Source organism: Caretta caretta, chromosome 15, assembly GCF_965140235.1.
Source record: "Caretta caretta isolate rCarCar2 chromosome 15, rCarCar1.hap1, whole genome shotgun sequence".
Classification (NCBI taxonomy): Eukaryota; Metazoa; Chordata; order Testudines; family Cheloniidae; genus Caretta; species Caretta caretta.
This window is the reverse complement of record NC_134220.1, coordinates 2607979-2633640: the sequence shown is the minus strand read 5'-3', so window position 1 is coordinate 2633640 and position 25662 is coordinate 2607979. Positions and strand designations below refer to the sequence as shown.

At 53.5% G+C, this 25662-nt stretch overlaps 1 protein-coding gene across 2 annotated transcripts in view; it reads left to right on the top strand.

Moving 5' to 3' along the window:
• The window catches only part of RASAL1 (RAS protein activator like 1), a 111317-nt gene that overhangs the window by 21358 nt on the left and 64297 nt on the right, over positions 1-25662 (top strand). For both annotated transcript variants that reach the window (XM_048822240.2, XM_048822241.2), the window contains exons 3-5: positions 8024-8137; positions 8836-8897; positions 13392-13521. In XM_048822240.2, the coding sequence (XP_048678197.2) occupies positions 8024-8137; positions 8836-8897; positions 13392-13521 (306 nt within the window). The remainder of the gene's footprint in view (positions 1-8023; positions 8138-8835; positions 8898-13391; positions 13522-25662) is intronic.

The window sequence follows — 25662 nt, the reverse complement described above, 5'->3', positions numbered from 1 at the left end:
GGGGACGACACATGGAGTCAAGTGCCCCCCAGATTTCTGCCAGGGTGTGCCAGCCGGGCCCCCTCCCTGTGTGGCAGCTCCTGGAGTTGGTGAGCTGCAAGTTGTGGCCACAGGGAGAGGCAGGAGCAAACAACTGAGAGCTGAGGGTAAGGAGAGGTGCCCTGGGGGGGCAAGGGGTGTGTGACTCAAGGTGTTGGGGGAGGTGTGGACCTTTAAATTGTGCCACCCCACTATCAGCAGGTACCAGTTGTCTGCCTGGCTCCAGGCGCAGTTCCACCCTCCCAGGGTCTCTGACATTCCAGCTCCTAGCAGCTTCCTCCCCTCCGCCCATGGCGCTCCACCCTTGGAGCAGCAGCCTGAGCCCCCTCGCTCCAGGGATTCACTGCAGGAGTTAGCTCCCCTCTTGCGTGTCCTTTGCTGCCCAGGGCCCAGCTTGTCTCAGTGCTCCCTCTCAGCTCCCAACTAGCTGCCCTTTGTAGACCCAGGGGCAGCCCAGCCCTCTTTAATTAGCTCAGTCTCTCCACAGAGACCCGCTCCTCTGCAACAGGGTCCCACAGCCTGGGGGGATCCCTCTTGAAGCTCCCACATGCAACGTAGCTGAAATGCTTGAGCACAATGTTTCCTTTGGCTCGCTGAGAGGCTTTGGAGCTGCTTGTTCTGAATCTGAATCCCCAAGCCCTGGGAAATGAGGTGGGGAGCTGGGAAGTCATGAGCTCTAGCCCCAGCTCAGTCGCCCACTTGCTGTGTGTCCTTGGGCAAGTTGGTTAATCTCTCTGGGCTAAATTAATTCCTGGCTGTGTTTTCATTAACCGCAGCAGATGGGTTTGGCCCTCTGGGCCTCACTTTCCCATCTGTAAAATGGGGATAATGATGCTTCCCTGCTACATGGGGGGCTCAGGAGGGCTGATGGCTCATGTCTGCATGGCACCTTCATGCTGTAAATTGCTCTAGAGGTGCTGAACTCTGTTCTCTTTCTCTTCCTTTCAGTGAGGTGTGAGCCAACGGCAGCACCCACCTCGCTGCCTCCCCTTCCCTCCACATGGGACCCACAGTAGTGGTGAGGGCACTGAAGCCAGCCAGTGCTGAGGTTTCCTTGGGTGTCAGGAAACAGCTTTCCCCAGCTCACGCTCCCCCTACCCCCTGCGCTGGAATGAAGCAGCAGTAAACGCTAGCCCCAGGTCTGGAAGTCCCAAGGGGGGGTGCCACATGCCATGTGCGCCTTGGGCCAGCAGCCTGCTGTAGAGAAGGAGGCCCTGAGATATACCCCGCAGGGAGCATGCAGTGGGACAGGCAGAACAGGGAGCTGGAGTTTGCTTGAGCCGTGCCTTACCAGCTCTGTGGGTTGGATCTCGGGCAAATGTGGCAGGGTTGTGATGCTGCATGGGCTGGGCAGCCTTTGGGTAGGTGTGCCAGGCTATTTGTGTGTGCCTGGTGCTGTACATGTTGGCAGTGTCACGGAGTGTGGGGGAGTCCAGGCCCTGCACCCCTCTTCCTGGGATCCACTGAGACTCTCAGCCAGCCAGTAAAACAGAAGGTTTATTGGACAACAGGAACACAGTCCACAACAGAGCTTGTGGGTACAACCAGGACCCCTCAATCACGTCCTTCTGGGGGAGCAGGGAGCTTAGACCCCAGCCCTGGGGTTCCCTGTGTTCCTCCCCCCAGCCTCCAAACTGCCAACTAAACTCACCCCGCAGGTTCCCTGCTGCAGCCTCTGTTCACATTCCTGGGCAGAGGTGTCACCTCCCCCTCCCCCTCCTGGCTCAGGTGACAGGCTCTCAGGTCTCCCATCCCCAGGGCACATTCCCAGATCAACACTCCCCCCTCCCTGCTGAGTCACATCGTCACATCTCTCCCCCCTTCGAGACTGAACTGAGCGGGGTCACTGTGACCAGTGACCTGGGGAAGTTCGGGGCCCCCTCTCCGGGACAGCGCATCCGCTATCAGGTTGGCACTTCCCTTCACGTGGACCACGTCCATGTCGTAATCCTGCAGGAGCAGGCTCCATCTCAGGAGCTTGGCGTTGGCTCCTTTCATCTGGTGCAGCCAGGTCAGGGGCGAGTGGTCGGTGTACACGGTGAAGTGCCGCCCGAAGAGATAGGGCTCTAGTTTCTTGAGGGCCCACACCATGGCCAGGCACTCCTTCTCGATGGCCGCGTAGTGTTGCTCCCGGGGTAGCAACTTCTTGCTCAGGTACACGATGGGGTGTCTCTCCCCCTTTTCATCCTCCTGCATTAACACCGCCCCCAGTCCCGTGTCGGAGGCGTCGGTGAACACCACAAAGGGCTTGTCAAAGTCTGGGTTTGCCAGAACTGGGCCACTGACCAGAGCCTCCTTCAGCGCCCGGAAAGCCTCCTGGCACTGCTCGGTCCAGACCACCTTGTCTGGCTTCCCCTTCTTGCATAGCTCAGTGATGGGGGTGGCTATGGCGCTAAAGTGAGGCACAAATCTTCGGTAGTATCCTGCCATCCCAATAAAGGCTTGGACCTGCTTTTTGGTGTGGGGAGCGGGCCAGTCTCTGATCACCTCCACCTTGGCTGGTTCCGGCTTTAGGCGGCCGCTCCCCACCCGATGGCCCAGGTAAGACACTTCCGCCATCCCCACCTTGCACTTCTCCGCTTTTACAGTCAGCCCAGCCCCCTGGAGTCGGTCCAGCACTTGTCTAACCTGGGACACGTGGTCCTCCCAGGTCTGGCTAAAGACACAGATGTCATCAATATACGCCACGGCAAAACTCTCCATCCCCCTCAGGAGCTGGTCCACTAGGCGCTGGAAGGTGGCCGGCGCTCCCTTGAGGCCGAAAGGCAGGGTCAGGAACTCATAGAGCCCCAGAGGGGTGATAAAGGCCGATTTCAGCCGGGCATCTGCATCCAGCGGCACTTGCCAGTAGCCCTTTGTAAGGTCCATGGTGGTAAGGTACCGAGCTCCTCCCAGTTTGTCTAGGAGCTCGTCCGGCCTGGGCATGGGGTAGGCATCAGATACAGTGATGGCATTGAGCTTCCGATAGTCCACGCAGAACCGGACCGACCCGTCCTTTTTGGGGACCAGCACCACCGGCGAGGCCCAAGGGCTGGCAGATGGCTGGATCACCCCCAAAGCCAGCATGTCCCGGACCTCTCTTTCCAGGTCCTGAGCAGTTTTCCCTGTGACTCGGAAGGGGGAGCATCTTATCGGCGGGTGCGACCCTGTCTGCACCCGGTGGACAGTCAGATTAGTGCGTCCAGGCTGGTTGGAAAACAGCTGTCGGTACGGATGCAGCACCTCCCTGACCTCATCTTGCTGGGCAGGGGTTAGCTGATCCGAGAGGGGAATTGTTTCCAGGGGGGAACCAGCTCTAGTCCCAGGGAATAGATCCACTAAAGGGTCATCTCCCTGCTCTTCCCACTGTCCACACACGGCCAACACCACATTCCCCCTGGCATAATATGGCTTCATCATATTCACATGGTACACCCGGCGGTGGTGCGCCCGGTTCGACAGCTCCACCACATAGTTTACCTCATTGAGCTGCTTGACGACCTTGAAAGGGCCCTCCCAGGCGGCCTGTAGTTTGTTCTTTCTCACTGGGATGAGAACCATCACCGGATCCCCGGTGGCGTAGGCACGGGCCCTTGCCGTGCGGTCATACCAGACCTTCTGCTTCTTCTGGGCTCTGGCCAGATTCTCCCTGGCCAGGCCCATGAGTTCAGCAAGTCTCTCTCGGAAGATCAGGACATACTCCACCACTGACTCTCCATCGGGAGTGGCCTTCCCCTCCCACTCGTCTCTCATCAGGTCCAGGGGGCCCCTCACCCTCCTTCCATATAACAGTTCGAAAGGCGAAAATCCGGTAGACTCCTGTGGCACCTCCCTGTACGCGAACAGCAGGTGAGGTAAGTACTTGTCCCAATCCTGTGGGTGCTGGTTCATAAAGGTTTTCAGCATCATCTTTAGCGTCCCGTTAAACCTCTCCACCAGCCCGTTGGACTGGGGGTGATAAGCTGAGGCCCAGTCGTGCCGGACCCCACATTTCTCCCACAAGCACCGGAGCAGGGCCGACATGAAGTTGGAGCCTTGGTCTGTCAAGACTTCCTTGGGGAACCCCACTCGGCTGAAAATGGTCAGGAGCGCATCGGCCACGGTGTCTGCTTCAATGGAAGCTAAGGGCACTGCCTCGGGGTAGCGGGTGGCAAAATCTACCACCACCAGAATGTATTTCTTCCCCGACCGGGTCGTCCTGCTGAGAGGCCCCACGATGTCCATGGCCACCTTCTGGAAAGGCTCCTCTATGATGGGCAAAGGTCTCAAAGCCGCTTTCCCCTTGTCCCGGGCCTTCCCCACCCTCTGACAGGGGTCACAGGATCGGCAATACTGCCGGACCGTGGTAAAGACCCCGGGCCAGTAAAAGTTCTGTAGCAACCTCTGCCGGGTGCGCCGGATTCCCTGGTGCCCTGCGAGGGGGATGTCATGGGCCAGGTACAGGAGCTTGCGGCGATACTTCTGGGGGACCACCAGCTGCCTCCTGATCCCACAGGACTCTACTTCCCTTGTGGGAGCCCATTCTCGGTATAGGAACCCCTTCTCCCACAGGAACCTCTCCTGGCAGCCTCTCCTCATGGTCCGTACCACCCTGAGGTCGGCCAGGTCCCTGAGCTTCCGCAAGGAGGGATCTTTCCTCAACTCGGCCTGGAACTCAGCGGCTGGGGAAGGGATGGGGACCGGTTCCCCCTCAGTGGCCAGGTCTGAGGCCTCAGCCTCTCTGAGCCGTGCCCCTCGGCCCTCCCTTCCCACCAGGGTAGGGTCCTGCGCCTCCGGTGCGGTACCCTCCCCGAGGTCAGGGAGCAGTGGCCCTCGCCGGCTCTGGCTACGGGTCACAACCAGGGCGGTCTGGGGCTTGCTTGGCCAGTCCTCTAGGTCTCCCCCCATCAAAACTTCAGTGGGCAAATGGTGGTGTACCCCCACATCCTTGTGGCCCTCCTTGGCCCCCCATTTCAGGTGTACCCTTGCCACGGGCACCTTAAATGGGGTCCCACCCACCCCTGTCAGGGTCAGGTAGGTGTTGGGCACCACCCGATCTGGGGCCACCACCTCGGGCCGGGCCAGCGTCACCTCCGCACCCGTATCCCAGTATCCATTGACCTTCCTCCCATCCACCTCCAGGGGAACAAGGCACTCTCTCCGGAGGGACAGCCCCGCGCCCACCCTGTAAACTGAGCGCCCTGAGTCCAGAGCCTCCAGCCCTCTGGTGGAGCTGGCCTGGGGTACTCTTCCCTCCGGGGCAGGTGGTAAACTGGCAGCCCCCCTTGCCTGAGTCGTCTGCCCCTCGTCCAGCTGGGTCCCTACCCAGTTAACCCTGGGTAGGTTGGGTCTGCTCAGTTTGTCCCTGAGCCCAGGGCACTGGGACCGTACGTGGCCTCTCTGGCCACAGTGATAGCAGCTCAGGTCACGTTGGTCCCCTCGAGCGGGTCGGAGGGGCCCGACGCCAGGCGTTCCCCTTGGGAGGGGGTTCTCCCTATTTCCCCGCTGGGAGGCCCCCTGGTGACTCTCTCTCTGCATCGGGGGGGGCCTGTTCTTTTGGGACTCCTCCCGGCTACCCCCTGACCGACTGTTCACAAACTCGTCGGCCAGCTGCCCTGCGTGCTGGGGGTTCTCGAGCTTTTTGTCCACCAACCACAGCCTCAGGTCGGAAGGGCACTGTTCATACAGCTGCTCCAGTACAATTAGGTCAAGCAGGTCCTCTTTAGCTCGGGCCCCCGCTGTCCACTTGCGGGCATACCCCTGCATCCGGTTGGCCAGTTGTAGGTAGGTGACCTCAGGCGTTTTACGCTGACTCCGGAACCTTCTCCGGTACATCTCGGGGGTCAGCCCAAACTCACGGAGCAGGGCCTGTTTGAACAGTTCATAGTCCCCTGCCTCCGGCCCTGTCATCCGGCTGTACACCTCCACGGCTTTGGGGTCCAGTAAGGGGGTGAGAAACTGGAGCCTGTCTGCAGGGTCAACCCTGTGCAGCTCACAGGCATTCTCAAAGGCCGTCAGGAAGCTATCTATGTCCTCCCCCTCCTTACGCTGGGCCAGGAAGCACTTATCAAAGTTCCTTGCAGTCTTGGGTCCCCCCTCACTCACCACAGCCGGGGCCCCACTGCTCTTCAGCCTGGCCAGCTCCAGTTCGTGCTGTCTTTGTTTCTCCTTCTCCTGGCGCTCCCTCTCCTTCTCCTGACGCTCCCTCTCCTTCTCCTGACGCTCCCTCTCCTTCTCCTGACGCTCATGTTGACGTTGTTTCTCCTTCTCCTCCTGCTCATGTTGACGTTGTTTCTCCTTCTCCTCCTGCTCATGTTGACGTTGTTTTTCATGATCCTCCAGCTCCCTCATTTTCATCTCCCTCTCCCATTCCAGCCGCCTCCGCTCCAGGGATGGGGAGCTCCGCCGGGAGGATCCCCTGCTGGGTGCTGGGGTCAGGGTGCCCTCGGTATTCGCTGGGCTTCCCCCAACCCCTCCCCCAGACATAGGTAGGAAGGGTCTCGGGATGTCCTCGGCAGCAGTCTGACCCCTCCCAGCCCGGTCAGGCCCCAGGGCCCACGCTGCGTCTGCCGGGCGGCTCCCCTCAGGGATAGGGATCGGGTCATCCAAGCGATCCCTCTCCTCCAACTGGGCAATCAGTTGTTCCTTGGTGGACCTCCCGATGCGCAGCCCCCTCTGCCTGCACAGCTCCACCAGGTCACTCTTAAGGCGTTTAGCGTACATCTCCCTGCTGGCCACTCGCAGGCCGGGCAGCTTCCCACGGTTTCCAGGAAAAGCCCTTAGTGTGCCAGTCCTTCTTGAGGTCACCACCTCTTTGCCAGGGTCGAGCTGCAGACTCCTCCGCCCCTGGGACTGCTCGCTGCAATCCCCCGGGGGACCCTGTTACTGCAAAAGTCTTTCTCTCTGGTCACACATTCCCAGGGGTTAACCGCCCCCCGAAACCGTCTCTGAATCTTCAGCACGCCTGGTCCCCGTCAATTCCCCTTCGTTTTACTGTTCCCCAGTCACTTACTGCAGGAAGCGCCGTTCACGGGGTGCAGTAGATCCCACCGCTGCCACCAGTTGTCACGGAGTGTGGGGGAGTCCAGGCCCTGCACCCCTCTTCCTGGGATCCACTGAGACTCTCAGCCAGCCAGTAAAACAGAAGGTTTATTGGACAACAGGAACACAGTCCACAACAGAGCTTGTGGGTACAACCAGGACCCCTCAATCACGTCCTTCTGGGGGAGCAGGGAGCTTAGACCCCAGCCCTGGGGTTCCCTGTGTTCCTCCCCCCAGCCTCCAAACTGCCAACTAAACTCACCCCGCAGGTTCCCTGCTGCAGCCTCTGTTCACATTCCTGGGCAGAGGTGTCACCTCCCCCTCCCCCTCCTGGCTCAGGTGACAGGCTCTCAGGTCTCCCATCCCCAGGGCACATTCCCAGATCAACACTCCCCCCTCCCTGCTGAGTCACATCGTCACAGGCAGTATCTGTGCTCGCGCCCTGGCATTTGTGTGGCTGTGTGTGTTGGGGGGTTGTTTGCTGCTGGGGATGTGTGTCGGCAGCAGCTGAGTGACTGATTGCTGGTGACGTTTACGTCCCTTTGGCTATGTGTGACTGTAGTTCTTTGTGTCAGTGTGTCAGTGGACGCTGCATGCCTCTGGCAGGGGTCGTGTGTACCTCTGTGCGTTTGGTGGGGTCAGCGTGCATGGTACATGCTCTTGATTCGTGGAGCTGTGAGGTCCAGATCTCTGACAGCCTGGGGTGATCTCTCAATCCCTGAGCAGGGCCTGATCCTCTGCCTCTCCTTCCAAAGCCCTTGGGATAAAGCAGCTAGAGTAAATCTGCCCCAGTGGCCACCCCCAGGGGTAGGGACTGAGCCTGTAGTTCTCACAGTGATGGCTGGGTCCACCAGCTGTGATCCCTCTCACAGCCCCTCTCCACTGCTCCGTGACCTACGATGCTGGCTCGGCCTAATCGCCTCTCGCAGGGGGATGGTCCTGGCCGCTGGCACTGACTTCACCCGCCCCTGCGCTCTGCTTGCAGGACCGCTACCGTGTGGAAGAACCTGAATCCCTTCTGGGGGGAGGAGTACACCCTGCACCTGCCCAGGGGCTTCCACAGTCTTGCCTTCTACGTGCTGGACGAGGACACCATTGGGTAAGATGGAGCTGGAGGGGGCATAGGGGACTGCTTCTGGGCCTGGAGAGGACCCCGGGTCTGTCTGGGGCTCAGAACAGGAATGAAGTGCAGTGGGTCTTACTGAGCCAGGCTCTGCTTGGAACGATGGAGCTGCCCCTGGGCTCTGGTGCCACGCTCTGGCACACCCTTTCCCTGGGGCTGGCCCCTGACTCAGCAGCAAACAGGCAGCAGGATTATTAGAGTATTTACTTTCCCGTATTTCCTCGCAAACCCCCTCACCCCCCACCCGAGGGCTCCTCCACAGTCTGGGCCTCTGAGCTTGGGGCTGACTTGGCCATTGGCTTGCCTCAGGGATGGGTGGGGGAGAAGCCCATCAGTGAACAGCCAGGGAGGAGGAATTCTCTGCTTCCCAGGGCTGTTTTTTCCAAGACCTTGTGGACAAGGCACAGGACGGACCTCAGGAGATGTAGGCTCTCCGATGCTCCAGTGAGGGGCTCCCTACTGTAACTACTGCCAGAGACAGACGTTAGACAGTTGGTTTCCTTGGTGGAGCTGTGCAGAGCAAAGCACGAAGGGAATGAATCCCTCCCTGAACAGCTGAGTGGTGCGAGGAAGCCCGCTGAGGTGGATTGGTCCCTGGGTAATCTGCTCCTTGGCTGTGCAGGGCAGTTAATTCCAGGCATTCTTTGCCCAGACCTGGCTCTCTTTCCTTGCAGGCACGATGATGTCATTGGCAAAATATTGCTCAGTAGAGAATGGATTTCGTCTTCCCCACGAGGTAGGTGCTGGGGCTGCGGAGGGAGCACTGGGGCTGCAGCAGTGTCTTCTGAAGACAGTGACTGGGTCCCAGGTGACATGCAGGGGAGTAGGCACCAAACTGGCAACTTATGGGCCATTCCGCAAGGCCTGGGTTTGCCAACTCTCTAATTTCGGAAAACCAAACACCCTCACGCCGCTCCCTGTCCCGCCCCGTCCCGTCCCGAGGCCCCACCCCTGCTCACCCCATCCCCCCACCTCCATCGCTTGCTCAGCTCACCCTCGCTCACTTGCTGATTTGCACCAGGCTGGGGCAGGGATTGGGGTGCGGGAGGTGGTGAGGGCTCTGGCTGGGGGCCCACCTGGGATGGGGCCAGGGATGAGGGGTTTGGGGTGCAGGAGGGGGCACCAGGCTGGGGCCAAGGGGTGTGGGAGGGGGTGCAGGGTGCAGGCTCTGGGAGGGAGTTTGGGTGTGGGAGAGGGCTCCGAGCTGGGGCAGGGGGTTAGGGCATGGGAGAGGGTTCAGGGTGCGAGCTCTGGGCGGCTTTGGCTGGTGCAGTTTGCAGAGGCTCCGGGAGGCGCTGATGTTAGGCAGCCCCTTAAATAGCAGCTGCACCAGCGCCGCCCTGGCATTTCTGGGCCTCAGAGGCTGCTCGATCTGCCATGAATCCTGGACACATGGCTCGGCCAGCGCACCAAGGACAAAAGATTTCCTGTTCTCTGGAATGCGGGGGGAGGAATTCCCCACAAGTGATACACACACCCCACTGCTGCCCCTGGCTCGCTGCTCCCCGAGTGGAGCCCAAAACACAGCAGCTCTAGGGAGGGCGCTGCTGCAGGCCCCCTCCTCCTCTCCCCGCCATTTGTCGTGACCCCCCCCCCCAGCCCCTCTCCTTCGTCCACCCCAGTCTGGCCACTGGCTGGTGCCTCCACGCCCAACTGCTGCCCGACTCTGCTAGGACCTGTTCCCAGGGAGAGCAGCCCAACTTTAGCCCCATGCTTCTGCGCAGCCCATTCATCCCGGGGGGAGGCTGCAGCCCACAGCCCCTTACCTACTGGCCGCATGGTCCTGAGACAAGTCCCGTGAAGTGGGCTACTGGGCCCGGGGCAGGTGGTGGCGGCTCGCCCTGGCCCCCTCTCCTGCCGCCGGCTGCATCCAGCCCCTGGGAAGCTGGGCTGGTTCCTCTTTCCACTTCCGCCGGCTGGGGAGCAGCAGGCTGGGTAGGGAGGGGGCTAAAGGCACTTCCTAAAGGCCACAACGCCCGCTCCACAGGGAGCCCAGGGTTAACCCTGCCAGCCTCAGCCTGCAGCTGGGTGCCTTTCCCAGCCCCTCCATGGGGATCTGCCCGCTGCCCGCCAGGGCTCACACCGGCCCCAAGCTCCACAAAGAGAGCTGCTGCAGGCCCCATCCTCACCCCCCCGCCACCAACCGGACTTTTAATGGCCTGGTCGGTGGTGCAGACCGGAGTCGCCAGGGTCCCTTTTCGACTGGGTGTTCCGGTTGAAAACTGGACGCCTGGCAACCCTAGCGAGGCCTGGCTCAGAATCCTAGCCTCCCCCAGCGAGCAGGGCCCTGGCATGTTGCCAGCCTAGCTAGTTTGTTACTAGATTTAGTGACCTTTTGGTTTCCCTAGCGAGAAAATAAGTGTCAAAGTGACCAGTGACAAATCTAGTGACTTTCACTGCCAATTACAGTGACATTCAGAGGAAGAAGTCACCAATATGCATAGTCACAAAATCATTCACAAGCAGCTCGATAGTGTTAATACAATCCATTCCATGCTCTTCTTACTACATTCTGTTGCACACCTAGTCAATGTCATTATATCTCAATGGAGCAGCTCCTTGGAAGGAATCACATTCCAGGGCTTCTTGGGCTGAGATCACTGTAATCTGCAGGTGAGGAAAAGAAGTTTGTGGAGGCTAGTTAAATACTTTGCTAAAGCGAGGCACACTTTGGAGAGAGCACCAGGCCCAGGGCTTGTTTTTACCCAAATGTTCTTTCTCGCTGCTACGCAGTAGGTAGCACAGCCTGGGATGCAGGGAAAGATGGCTAATAAAGTGGGCGGGTTAGCCAGCGAGGGGAGCCACATGGATGGACGGTGGCTTGGGATGAGACAGGGCTCCAATGGGGCAGGGGAGCATTGTGCCTCCAGGGATGCAGCCCTTACTACAGGATCGAAGGCAGAGCTAGCTTGATTTCAGTTCCCCTTTACTCCTCCCCCTGGCTTGGCCTGGGGTTAGCTGCCCAGCTGTTCTCAGAAATCAAACCCTGGAAACGGGGAAGGGGTCCAACTGGCGGACTTTTGTTTTTTGAATCTACTTTCTTGACTCCCTGCTGCGTTGAGCTCAGGTCAGGCGAATCCTCTCTTCCCCCTGGCTCTGGGCTCTCCCTTTCACTAACCTGTCAGCTCAAATCCAGGCTGGCAAGAAAGGGAGGCTCAGCTGAAAGTAGCCAACCCCAGCCAACCTGGGCTGCCATGTACAGAGTGCCCTTCCCAAAGAGCAGAGGGCTGCAGTTTCCTGGTATACTGGTGTAGTTGCTTCTGGTGTGCAGCAGAATGTGGAAGAGCTTGGCATGGGTTTTATTAACACTAGTGAGCTGCTTGTGAATGACTTTGGGACTATACTCGCCCGGGTGTGTGTGTATAGATAGATAGATAGATAGATATCGATATATAAAATTCTCTGTTGAATTCTCTGGAAATTTTGTTTGGTGACATTTTTGACTCCTTTTGAGAGCTTAAACAGCTGCATCTAGCGACTTTTCAGGGTTTGTCTGGTAACTTCCTGCATTGTGGAGTTAGCAACACCCTCGACCCCCACTCCCCCCAGCAGCACAGCGTGGCAAGGTATTGGCAGATGGAGAGGGCAGGTCATCTGGCAGCATTGTTCCTGTGTTGCTGACTCTCAGGATGATGTTGTGATTCTCCGGCTATTTGGCATCCAAGCCCCAGGTCTTGGAGTCATGTGGTTACGAAAGAATCTCAGCTTGCCTTTTCAAAAGAAAAATGGTTTTCTAGCCTTTAGATGGTGACAGCTTTCAGAGGGGTAGCCGTGTTAGTCTGTATCAGCAAAAATAACGAGGAGTCCTCGTGGCACCTTAGAGACTAACACATTTATTTGGGCATAAGATTTTGTGGGTTAGAACTCACTTCATCAGATGCATGGAGTGAAAATACAGGAGCAGGTATAAATACATGAAAGGATGGGGGTTGCTTTTCCAAGTGTGAGGTCAGTCTAACGAGATAAATCAATTAACAGCAGGATACTAAGGGAGGAAAAATAACTTCTGAAGTGGTAAGAGAGTGGCCCATTACAGACAATTAACAAGAAGGTGTGAGTAACAGTAGGGGGAAATCAGTATTGGGGAAATTAAGTTCAGGTTTTGTAATGACCCGACCACTCCCAGTTTCTATTCAGGCCTAATCTGATGGTGTCCAGTTTGCAAATTAATTCCAGTTCTTCAGCTTCATATTGGAGTCTTTTTTTGAAGTTTTTTTGTTGAAGAATTGCCACTTTTAGGTCTGTTATTGAGTGACCAGAGAGATTGAAGAGTTCTCCTACTGGTTTTTGAATGTTACAATTCCTGATGTCAGATTTGTGTCCATTTATTCTTTTACGTAGAGACTGTCCGGTTTGGCCGATGTACATGGCAGAGGGGCATTGCTGGCACATGATGGCATATATCACATTGGTAGATGTACTGGTAAATGAGCCCTTGGTGGGGTGGCTGATGTGGTTAGGTCCTATGATTGTGTCCCTTGAATAGATATGTGGACAGAGTTGGCACCGGGGTTTGTAGCACGGTTTGGTTCCTGGGCTGGTGTTTTTGTTGTGTGATGTGTGGTTCCTGGTGAGTATTTGCTTCAGGTTGGGGGCTGTCTGTAAGTGAGGACTGGCCTGTCTCTCAAGGTCTGTCAGTGAGGGATCGTCCTTCAGGATAGGTTGAAGATCCTTGATGATGTGCTGGAGAGGTTTTAGTTGGGGGCTGTAGGTGACGTTAGACTGACCTCACACTTGGTAAAGCAACCCCCATCCTTTCATGTATTTATACCTGCTCCTGTATTTTCACTCCATGCATCTGATGAAGTAGGTTCTAACCCACAAAAGCTTATGCCCAAATAAATGTGTTAGTCTCTAAGGTGCCACAAGGACTCCTCGTTATTTTTTCTAGCCTTTGATGCTTTGGGGAAAAGATGGCAAGTGCCACCCAAGGGTACTGAAAGGCGAGGAAAGAGAACCCCTGTCTATTGTGATAGTTTTGTAGCTCTCCTGATTTTAAGCCAGTCTCGTGATTTTGGGGAGCTGGGGGGCTGACTAGTGATTTTTGACTGTTTGGGGCTGGCCATTCTGTGGATAACGCCCCTAAGGCCTCTCCCATGGCACGGGGTGGGGGGCTGCGCAGGGAGCGCATGTGGCCAGTATGGCAGCTGGCATGCTGCGTCAGCCCCCCGAGGTGGGTGGGGCAGGGAGAGCCAGGGAGCTGGTTACATGGACTTCTCCGCCATTGCAGGGATTGACAGCTGGATCAACCTGACGCACGTGGACCCCAATGAAGAGGTTCAAGGAGAGATCTGCCTGGATCTGAAGGTGCTAGAGGAGCCCCAGAGGAGGGCCCTGCACTGCCATGTCATTGAAGCCAGGTAGGAGTAAGTGGCTCCTCTCTATCTTCCTCCATAGCGGTCTCCTCTTTCCTCCCTCCCCTCCCCAGCTGGAACGACGAGCCTGCGTGTGGTGGGCGGTGACTCATTCTGAAGTTATCCAGAACCATCCGGCAGTCAGGGTGGGGCTTGTTAGCCAGCTGGGGGTGGGCAGGCACATGTCTCACCTCCTGTTAGGGGTGAAGGGGGAGTGAGCCCGGAGCGAAGGATGAAGGGAGGTGAGCCCAACACCCATCTGCCACTGAGCTGCCAGTGTGAGCTCTCCCTGATCAGTGGCCATGGGGACTCACCCTCTTCTTCCACACTCATGCGTTCCTTCCCACACACCTGCTCCCTGCCCACTTCTCAGATGTGGGACGGTGCCCGTGGAGGCCTCTGCACTGGGACTGATGGGAGAAGAAGGGCCGCGTGATCCAACACGAGCTGAACAGCACCAGCTCCTTCCCCATGGGGTGCCATGTGCACTGCAGCTGCTGCTCCGCTCTGTTCTATCCTCATTCAATACAGTGGAATAATTGGGGTTGAAATTCTTTTCCTTCCTCATCCATCTGGCACAATTCCTATAGCAAGCGTGAAGAAATCAAGGTCCTTTTTAGCCCCTGCTTCCCTTCTGCTAGCAAATATTGATATTCCAGTAGCCCTTAGAGACTCCAGCTGAGATCAGGGGGCTGGCTGTACACATAGTGAAAGACAGTCCCTCCCAAAGAGCTCACCATCTAAAGACAAAGGAGAGATGATTATCCCTATTTTACAGATGGCAACACTGATTAAGTGACATGCCCAAGGTCACACACAACCCGTGGTAAAGCAGGGAATTGAACCCAGGGCTCATGAATCCCAGGCCACAAGCCAGTCCTTTCTCTCTAAAGCATTTGGGTCATGCATAGGCAAGAACCAGGTGCCCCACTAAGAATGGAGAGGAAAGGCTTTTGTCGATGTTGTTTAAATCTCTCTCTAAAATCCCATTCTCGCTGTGAAGCTGACGAGAGGTTCTTGCCTGAGCTGTGCTCTTCGGGAAGTGGTGCTGGGAAGTGTGAGGGCCCTGTCTGGGCTGGTGAAGAGATGAGATGGTGGGAGAGAAACAAAGTAGTTTAATAAATGTTAAAGAGGAATAAGACCCGCCTCCCATCCTGCTCCCAGCACTAGCTAATTTAGAGCTCAGGAAAGGCGGGCAGTGCCGGTGCATAGTGTGGGCAGGACTTACGCACTTTCCCAGCACAGCCCCTGGTGTCGCTTCCTAGAGGTACCAGCATTGTGAGGCACCTCATGATCACCTGCCCTTAGCGTGAAGAAGTCTTGCCTATGCCTGCCAGGGGTCAGCTCCCCAACTCCACCAGCCTCGGGCAACGCAAGCCCACCCCTCTCAGCGTACACAGGCTCTGCTGTCCCTCCGCAGGTTAGCAATAGGCACACGCCAGCCTCCAAGCCTCTGAGTGCCCACCCGGAGTGTCCAGCTGCTGTTCCACTGGCCACTCTCCGTATTCACGGACTCTCTGCTCCCAAAGGAACCATGCACCACAACTTACCAGCTACACCTGAGATCACAGCACTGCTCAACTCTCAGCACTTAGATATGTTTATAGTGTAAACAAGCCAAAGTCTAGCAAACAAAGAGTAGAGAGTTCAAATTATTGCAAGTAGAAGTAACTGGAAACAAATGGTTACATATAAAATAAATTCAAAACATGCATTCTAGAAGCTTGACTTAACTAACTTGACTTGACTTTCTTGGGACCTAGACAAATTAGAGGATTGGGCCAAAAGAAATCTGATGGGGTTCAACAAGGACAAGTGCAGAGTCCTGCACTTAGGAAAGAAGAATCCCATGCACCGCTACAGACTAGGGACCGAATGGCTCGGCAGCAGTTGTGCAGAAAAGGACCTAGGGGTTACAGTGAACGAGACGCTGGATATGAGTCAACAGTGTGCCCTTGTTGCCAAGAAGGCCAATGGCATTTTGGGATGTATAAGTAGGGGCATTGCCAGCAGATCGAGGGATGTGATCGTTCCCCTCTATTCAACATTGGTGAGGCTTCATCTGGAGTACTGTGTCCAGTTTTGGGCCCCACACTACAAGAAGGATGTGGAAAAATTGGAGAGTCCAGCGAAGGGCAACAAAAATGATTAGGGGTCTGGAACACATGACTTATGAGGAGAGGCTGAGGGAACTGAGATTGTTTAGTCTACAGAAGAGAAGAATGAGGGGGGATTTGATAGCTGCTTTCAACTACCTGAAAGGGGGTTCCAAAGAGCATGGCTCTAGACTGTTCTCAGTGGTAGCAGATGACAGGACAAGGAGTAATGGTCTCAAGTTGCAGTGGGGGAGGTTTAGGTTGGATATTAGGAAAAACTTTTTCACTAAGAGGGTGGTGAAGCACTGGAATGCGTTACCTAGGGAGGTGGTGGAATCTCCTTCCTTAGAAGTTTTTAAGGTCAGGCTTGACAAAGCCCTGGCTGGGATGATTTAGTTGGAGATTGGTCCTGCTTTGAGCAGGGGGTTGGACTAGATGACCTCCTGAGGTCCCTTCCAACCCTGATATTCTATAATTCTATGAATTAGATATTCTCCCCAAAGTCCTTCCAGTGTTTTTCAGAGTGGGTTCGCTGTGATTTTTCTATCATGAGACAAGTCACACTGTCAACTTGCTTCCTTGGTGAAAGATTCATAGGGTTACCTTTGCCCTCCCCCTGGATGTACTCCAATGACTTATTGCCATTACTTGTAAACAGGACCCCCCTGCTGGTTGGTTTTTACTGTATGCTTTTTTCTTGTAGATTTTTGCAAGCTCTTGAGTAGAACCTGGCTCCATATTGAAATAGACCTCTAATGTGAAGCGAACAATGCACAATGCCCAGACAGGGAGTCTGCCCAGTCTATTAGCTCCTGCCTGAAAGGAACCTCTCCTGTTTATTTGCCTTAACTCCAAGGCTTTGAGAACATAACTGCCAATATAGTCACACAACTCCTTAAATATTATCCATACATACATTTTGCAATGAGTGTGATGATAAGGGGGATACTGGCTCATAGTAGAGACCTCACATGCTGCCCTTTGGTGAACTGTTATGCCTACACCTGACCCCAGGGGTCCCTGTGAAACCCCAGGCATTACTTGTGCCCTCTGCCTGTTGGCATCAAGAGGTCCCTGGGTCACCCCTACCCCCTTACATTGACGCGGTAGGGTCAGCCACTGGCTAATCCATATGTGTCATCTCAGAACCCTCTTTCCTCGGCAGTGCATCTGTCACTGCATTTTCTTTGCCCTTAATATGTACAATTTCCATATCATGTTTCCAGAGATTTGTACTCCAGTGCAGCAGTTGGGAGTTGGTACGTTTTGTTCTGTGTAGGCATACCAACAGAGAGTAGTGTGTTAGAGCCCTGACCTCCCTGTGAAACAAACTGATTTAACTGCTTGACTGCGCAAACAATTGCAGGACATTCTCTTTCTATGACAGAGTAGTTCCCTTGTAGGGGGGAGGGGGGTCCGTTTTTTACTTAAGAAAGCAATAGGATACTTTTTATTGCCTTTACCTGCTTGCATTAGTATTGCTCCCAGGCCTGCCTGAGAGGCGTCCACGCACAGTTCAAACCCCTTGTCAAAATCAGGACCAGCCAGAAAAGATTTTCTCACAGAATTTCGTTTTCCTCACCAAAGATTTTCTGACAGGCTGCCACCCACACCACTTTGTTGGACTTCTGCAAAAAGTCAAAACCTGCGATAGCAGACACAGTGACACCGACCCCACCAAGCCTGCAGGAATAATTAGCCAAGCCTATAAAAGTTGAACTTGCTTTTGGTTTGGTGCACAGGCCAGGTAACTGAGTCCACTTTCAAGGGATCCAAGCAAATCTGGCCCCCTCCTACCCAATGACTTTGAGTGCTCCCTTTTGACACTTTGACTGTGAGACCTGCACCCTCAGTGCAATTCTCAAATGTTTTTTGTGACCCTGCTAGGAATTGCTAAAGATTGCCATATTCTCAATATAGGCCACAGCAGTCTTGTAACCAAGCTAATACCTGGTTAACAAGCCTCTGAAAAGTGGTTGCTGCATTAATTAACTCAAATGGCAACGTTTTGAAGTCAAAAAGTTACAAATCAATAATGGGAGCTGGATGTTTTTTCTGTGCATCAGTATCCAAGGGGATCTGCCAACATCCCTTTGTTAAATCTAGGTTGCTCAGGAATGTGGCCCTGCCTAAAGTGTCTAACACATAATCAGTTTGGACATGGAGTATGCATAGAATCATAGAATCATAGAATATCAGGGTTGGAAGGGACCTCAAGAGGTCATCTAGTCCAACCCCCTGCTCAAAGCAGGACCAATCCCCAATTAAATCATCCCAGCCAGGGCTTTGTCAAGCCTGACCTTAAAAACTTCTAAGGAAGGAGATTCCACCACCTCCCTAGGTAACGCATTCCAGTGCTTCACCACCCTCCTAGTGAAAAAGTTTTTCCTAATATCCAACCTAAACCTCCCCCACTGCAACTTGAGACCATTACTCCTCGTTCTGTCCTCTTCTACCACTGAGAATAGTCTAGAACCATCCTCTCTGGAACCACCTCTCAGGTAGTTGAAAGCAACTATCAAATCCCCCCTCATTCTTCTCTTCTGCAGACTAAACAATCCCAGTTCCCTCAGCCTCTCCTCATAAGTCATGTGTTCCAGACCCCTAATCATTTTTGTTGCCCTTCGCTGGACTCTCTCCAATTTATCCACATCCTTCTTGTAGTGTGGGGCCCAAAACTGGACACAGTACTCCAGATGAGGCCTCACCAATGTCGAATAGAGGGGAACGATCACGTCCCTCGATCTGCTCGCTATGCCCCTACTTATACATCCCAAAATACCATTGGCCTTCTTGGCAACAAGGGCACACTGCTGACTCATATCCAGCTTCTTGTCCACTGTCACCCCTAGGTCCTTTTCCACAGAACTGCTGCCTAGCCATTCGGTCCCTAGTCTGTAGCTGTGCATTGGATTCTTCCGTCCTAAGTGCAGGACCCTGCACTTATCCTTATTGAACCTCATCAGATTTCTTTTGGCCCAATCCTCCAATTTGTCTAGGTCCCTCTGTATCCTATCCCTGCCCTCCAGCGTATCTACCACTCCTCCTAGTTTAGTATCATCCGCAAATTTGCTGAGAGTGCAATCCACACCATCCTCCAGATCATTTATGAAGATATTGAACAAAACCGGCCCCAGGACCCACCCCTGGGGCACTCCACTTGACACCAGCTGCCAACTAGACATAGAGCCATTGATCACTACCCATTGAGCCCGACAATCTAGCCAACTTTCTACCCACCTTATAGTGCATTCATCCAGCCCATACTTCCTTAACTTGCTGACAAGAATACTGTTGGAGACCATGTCAAAAGCTTTGCTAAAGTCAAGAAACAATACATCCACTGCTTTCCCTTCATCCACAGAACCAGTAATCTCATCATAGAAGGCGATTAGATTAGTCAGGCATGACCTTCCCTTTGTGAATCCATGCTGACTGTTCCTGATCACTTTCCTCTCATGTAAGTGCTTCAGGATTGATTCTTTGAGGACCTGCTCCATGATTTTTCCGGGGACTGAGGTTAGGCTGACTGGCCTGTAGTTCCCAGGATCCTCCTCCTTCCCTTTTTTAAAGATTGGCACTACATTAGCCTTTTTCCAGTCATCTGGGACTTCCCCCGTTCGCCACGAGTTTTCAAAGATAATGGCCAATGGCATCAGGAACTGTGACCACATTAAACTTGTGATCAACACAAAACCTTACGGTCCCATCCTTTTTGGGGCCCAAAACAATAGAAGAAGCCCAGAGACTGTTGGATCCTGTAATTATTCCCATGTCAGCGTGCTAGGTATCTCCTTATGAATGTCCTCCTGCATTTGACCAGTTGTAAGGGTGTTGTGGTCCCACAGTATTAATCTTATGGACCATTCGGTGAGTCAAGTCTGGCCTCCTGGACAATGCCTGGTGATGCCTTTGCAGCACAGCCAGAATTTCTGCCTCTTAACACTTTGCACAGATCAGTGCTCTGCAGTGAGATGTCACGATGGCATTTGGTCATCAAATCAAACAGCAGGTCACGTTTCCAATGGTGTCATGATTGTGATACATGTTTAACCTGTTTCTATGCTCAATCTGCAGTGCAACCAGATACCATTTATTACCCTAACACCTTAATAACAAAGTTAATAAGTTTGGCGGTTACCAAGTCCCCAACTAACAAATGATAGCAGCAGGGATAAAAGAGGAGAGAAAGAGAGGAAGGGGGCAGGGGAAAGGTTTCCCAATCACCAGACTTCCCAGATCCAGATGTCTTGTTATCCAGGTACAGCTAGGCTCTGGTTCTTCCAGTGGACCTCAGGGGGCTTGACTCGATCCCTTCACCAGGTAAGTCTCTCTCCTAGTCTTCCGTTCATCTCCCAGAGATTGCACAAACTACCCCGTTGGGCAGAGTGAGTGCGGTATGCTGCTGCTGTCACGGGCAGTGTGTGCGGGTAAGTGCAATTCAAGGGCTTAGTCTGCCTCTGAAGTGGTGGGATAGACGCAGCACCTTGTTTGCTCCGCTCGAGCTATCCCTGAGGCTGAGCAGCGATCTACGAACAGACAGTGACCTGACAGCCCACTGACATCGAACTGACAGTTCTGCCCACAAGTGCTCCCCCTGAACGCTACTTTTTGCACCCGGCCCACTTCTTGGGCTGCACATGGCACCAAAAGGGTGGGGTCTCTCTCTCGCTCTGTTACTTGACAGAATAGATATCATAGGACAAGCAAAAGTTACTCAGGGCAACTCATGGGAAGCAAGGAATGAACTTATTGATAAAGGGGGGTGGAGGGGTATTATCCCTACAAGACTTTAAATCTTCCCTAAACCTTTGCACATATTCAGCCACTGGTTCCCCCTCTGCTTTCCCCTCCTAAGAGTCTCTGACCTTTCTCCCATATAGAAGGTCAAATGGGGTGAACCCTGTGGGCTCTTGGGGCATCTCCTGTAAGCAAACAACAGCTAGGATAACATTACATCCCAGTCACTGGCCCTGCAGTTTACCTAGATTTTAGGGTCAGTTGAGCCTCTCAGCTAAACCGTTTGTTTCTGGGTGGTGGGGACAAATTTCAGCTGTTTTACTCCAAACACCCTCCATAAGTCACTAAATAGCTGGGACATGAAATTTGGGCCAGAATCTGATAGGATCTGTTTTGGAAAGCTTGCCCTGCTGAGTATAGAGAACAATGCCTTAGCAACTGTCTCAGCTTGCACATTAGACAGAGACTGCTTCTGGGTACCTGGAGGCAAAATCCACCACGACTAATATACATCTTTTTCCTCTCTGGGTTGGGCTGGCTTATGGCCCTATGATTTCCATGGCAACCCTGAAAAATGCTTCTTTGATAACTGGTAAAGGATGCCCAGGAGCCTTGCTGTATCCTGCAGACTTTTCCCGCTTCTGACATGAGTCACGCATTTTGTAATATCCCTTTACTTCATTTGGACACTAGGCCAATAGATGTTTTTCTTTAACCTTTCCTATGTCCCCAAGTGATCAGCAAAAGGGCAAGTCCTGGGCTAATAGCACTAATTCCCCCCATGCTTTATGGCACAGTGAATTGTCTGTAGGGCTCCCCAAGACTTCTGTTTTCCCCCACCCATGCTTCCCCCTACGTCTGTCCCTCCTCTCTAAAGGACCTCCCCCGTTCTCTCTCTCTGGGGCATTCCCGAGGACTCCCTTGTGCTCCCCAGGGAGGTGTCCGCACTCTGTTCTGTAGCAAGCGCCATTTGGCTTTTGCTGGCACTGGCCATGGCTGAGGTCAGAGGGGCGACTCCTCGTCCCCCTGCCCAGAGGACACGGTGCTGCTGCTAAGGGTGCATGCCAGGCAGCTCCCCAGCTGTTCCAGTGCCGGGAACTTACACCCAGCTCTGCTGGTGCCCCTCAACCCTGCGCTGCTGCGCCCCCGTGAGCCCAAACAGTCTTGTGATGCACTCGGACGTTCGCTGCTCCTCAAGCTGGGACGTGCCCCCCCTGCAGTCACCGTGCTTTTTAAAACAGGGCAGGGTTGGAACGGAAGGGGAAACGGCCAGTGTCCTTTATCTTCCACCGGCAGCACAGGTCATTTCAAACACAGCAGCTTTATCCCGCAGCTCCAGGCCCCTCTCCTTTTTGGTGACAGCCTAGTGGCTCTAGCTCAGCCCCCAGAATGGCTAAGATTCTCATCCAGGGTATTAACAGCACAATCGCTCGTATATGATGCTTATCACAGGGCTCAAAATGCCTTACAAAGGAGGTCAGTGTCATTATCCTCATTTTAGAGGTGGGGAAACTGGGGCACAGAGTGGAGCAGTGACGTGGCCAAAGTCCCACAGGAAGTCTGAATGAGCAGGGAATTCAACCCAGGACTCAGGAATCATGGTGTGCAGGGCCCCCTTCTTCTCTGCAACTTTTAGGACAGGTGGAGAGAAGAACCATGTGCCCCACCGGGAATGGGGAGGAAAGAGTTAATGGTTTGTTTGGGGCTTTTTATTTATTTGGTTTAACTCACTGGAATCCCATTATCGGGGTAAGAGAGTGAGAAGTTCTTGCTGGGAAGTGGCGCTGGGAGGTGTGGGGGCCTGATTTGTGCGGGTGAAGAGATGAGGTGTTGGGGAGAGACACAAGACAGTTTCACAAAGCAAAGCACGAGCCAGTTTCGAGCTCAGGAAAGGGAGGGCGTGACAGTGCAGAGTGTGAGCAGGAGTTACACAAGCTTTGCTGGTGTCCCTTGGTACTCTCCTCCACCCCAGCCGCTGCTAGTCCAGCCCTGGGCTTTCCCTGCAGCCAGCTCTGCCAGGCCTCTCCGTCCCAACCCACAGCCATAGGCTTCCCACACAGCTCTCCAAGTGCCCCTCAGGCCTGCCAGGCGGTCCTCTGCTTTTCCAGTCCTGGGCTCCCCACATGCTGAGCTCTGCTGATGCCCCATAGCTTCAGCCTCTCCTCCTCTCCCCACTGCCTGCTATTCCACTCCAGCTCCCCTACTCTTCCAATGCTGGAAGCCTGGAACTCTGCATGGCTCTGCCCAGGTCCCTCCAGCCTGTCCTGCAGCACCATAACGAGACTCGGAAGGACAAGATATTTATCGGTAAAGTTGGAAAAAACGTCCATTTCCCCATACACGCCCTCCACACCCCGGACATAAAAATGGCTCCAGAGCCAATAATCAACATTTGCAGCTCGGCAAAGTAAGAAAACTGCTGCCTGCAGATGTAGGAGTTTTCTTTATGGCTGTTTCCTTGGTCTGTTTCGATAATTTGTGTTTTAATGGGTCTCAAACTTTCACCTTTCACATCTCAGTGTCTGCTCTCATTAATTCTGATTGTCTGCACCCTGATAGTCTGACTCTCCCCCATAATTTCTTGCAATTGTTCACATTTAAATTGATTAAAAATAAAAAAGGTTAAAAATAAACATCTGTCAAAATTATTAAAAAAAAATATTGAATTCTGCCACGCCCACCCTTCACTGCGGAGCTGCCTCTTGACCAAAAGCTTCTTTTAATGCAGCTGGATGTTCATTGCTCCCCAAGCTGAGACGCATCTCCCCTCCAAGTGACGGCAGCCTTTGAAATAAAATCGTAGGACTGGAAGGGACCTCGAGAGGTCACCTAGTCCAGCCCCCTGCCCTCACGGCAGGCTAAGTATTATCTAGACCATCCCTGACAGGTGTTTGTCTAACCTGCTCTTCAAAATCCCCAATGATGGAGATTCTACCACCTCCCTGGGTGATTTATTCCAGTGCTTAGCTACCCAGACAGTTGGGAAGTTTTTCCTAATGTCCAACCTAAACCATTCTTACTGCAATTTAAGCCCATTGCTTCTTGTCCTATCCTTAGAGGTTAACGAGAACGCGTTTTCACCCTCCTCCTTGTAACAATCTTTTATGTCCATGAAAACTGTTATCATGTCCCCCCCCTCGGTCTTTTCTTCTGCAGACTAAACAAACCCAATTTTTTCAATCTTCCCTCAGAGGTCATGTTTTCTAGACCTTTATCATTTTTGTTGCTCTTCTCTGGACTCTCTCCAATTTGTCCACATTCTTCCTGAAATGTGGCACCCAGAACTGGACACAATACTCCAGCTGAAGATTTATCAGCGCAAAGTGCAGTGGAAGAATTACTTCTGATGTCTTGCTTACAACACTCCTGCTGATACATCCCAGAATGATGTTTGCTTTTTTTGCAACAGTGTTAACACTGTTGACTCCTATTTAGCTTGTGATCCACTCTGACCCCCAGATCCCTTTCCGCAGTACTCCTTCCTAGGCAGTCATTTCCCATTTTGTATTTGTGCAACTGATTGTTCCTTCCTAACTGGAGTACTTTGCATTTGTCCTTATTGCATTTCCTCCTGTTTACTTCAGACCATTTCTCCGATTTGTGCAGCTCATTTTGAATTTTAATCTTATCCTCCAAAGCACTTGCAACCCCTCCCAGCTTGGTATCATCCAAAACTTTTTAAGTGCACTGTCTATGTACTCTCTCTCTATTATCTAAATCATTGACGAAGATATTGAACAGAACCAGAACCAGACCCAGAACTGATCTCTGCAGGACCCCACTCATTATGCCCTTCTAGCTTGACTGTGAACCACCGATAACTACTTTTTGGGAACGGTTTTCCAACCATTTGTGTGCACAGCTTATAGTAGTTCCATCTAGGTTGTATTTCCCTAGTTTGTTTATGAGAAGGTTGTGATGGGTTGCCCCTGTGACGAAGTGACTCAGCAGGGAGGGGGGAGTGTTGACCTGGGAATGTGCCCTGGGGATGGGAGACCTGAGAGCCTGTCACCTGAGCCAGGAGGGGGAGCAGGGAGCTTAGACCCCAGCCCTGGGGTTCCCTGTGTTCCTCTCCCCAGCCTCCCAAACTGCCAACTCAACCCACCCCGCAGGTTCCCTGCTGCAGCCTCTGTTCACATTCCTGGGCAGAGGTGTTACCTCCCCCTCCCCCTCCTGGCTCAGGTGACAGGCTCTCAGGTCTCCCATCCCCAGGGCACATTCCCAGGTCAACACTCCCCCCTCCCTGCTGAGTCACTTCGTCACAGCCCCCCTTCCAGGGTGCCACCTGATGTATTGCGGTCCCACTGAGCCTGCCCTTGCCACCAGCCTGGGCTCCCTCATCCTGTCCTGCTGGGCCAGGCCCTCAAGCCTCCTCCAGCACACACACAGGTAGGGACACGCCCAGCTGGAGAAAGACACAGAAACTGAGATCAGTTCTGTGTGGGAAGACTTAGCTCGGGGATTGCCCAGCACTCAGGTGCTCACCACCTTTGGGCTGTAAACCCAAAATTATTTTGTCTTGCGCTGCATAGAGATTTTTACGGCTCATGAAATCCACACCCTCCCTCAATGTAGTTTTTACCCCTCCCCCAGTTATGAATTTTACAGACTAGTTATAGAATAAACAAAAAACAAGTGTGTTAACCACAAAGGTAGATTTTAAGTGATTATAAGGGATAGCAAACAGATCAAAGCAAATTAATGAGCAAATACAATAAACACACAAAGTAACATACAGTAAAGAAACTGGCTACAAGTAGGAATTTCTCACCCGAAATGTTGTTTTAGGCAGGCTGCAGAATTTCTTGACGACAAACTGCTCTTGCTTGCAGCTTAAAATTCCAGATCTTCCTTTCCCAGGCCAGACGCCTTCTAGCCTGGGTCCAGTCCTTCCTTCCCCAGTTCAGTTGTAGGTGTTTCCAGCAGTCATCTTGGGTGGGAATTCAGTGAAGAACCAACCTTGGTTGTCAAGTATCAGGGGGTCGCCGTGTAAGTCTGTATCCACAAAAACAACAAGGAGTCCGGTGGCACCTTAAAGACTAACAGATTTATTTGGGCAGAAGCTTTTGTGGGCTAGAACCCACTTCATCGGATGCATGGAGTGAAAAAAACCTTGATTAACTCACTCCCCAGCCTTAAATAGAATTAACATATGGCGGGAATCCTTTGTTTCCCAGTTTGATCCCTACCCCCTCCGAGTAGAAAAATAGCAGCAGTCCAAGATGGTGTCCAGTACCAGAGCACATGACCCTGCAGTGTCAGAGCAGCATCCCGGGAAGTTTCTCAGGAAGGTGGGGCAATTAGCGTCTTC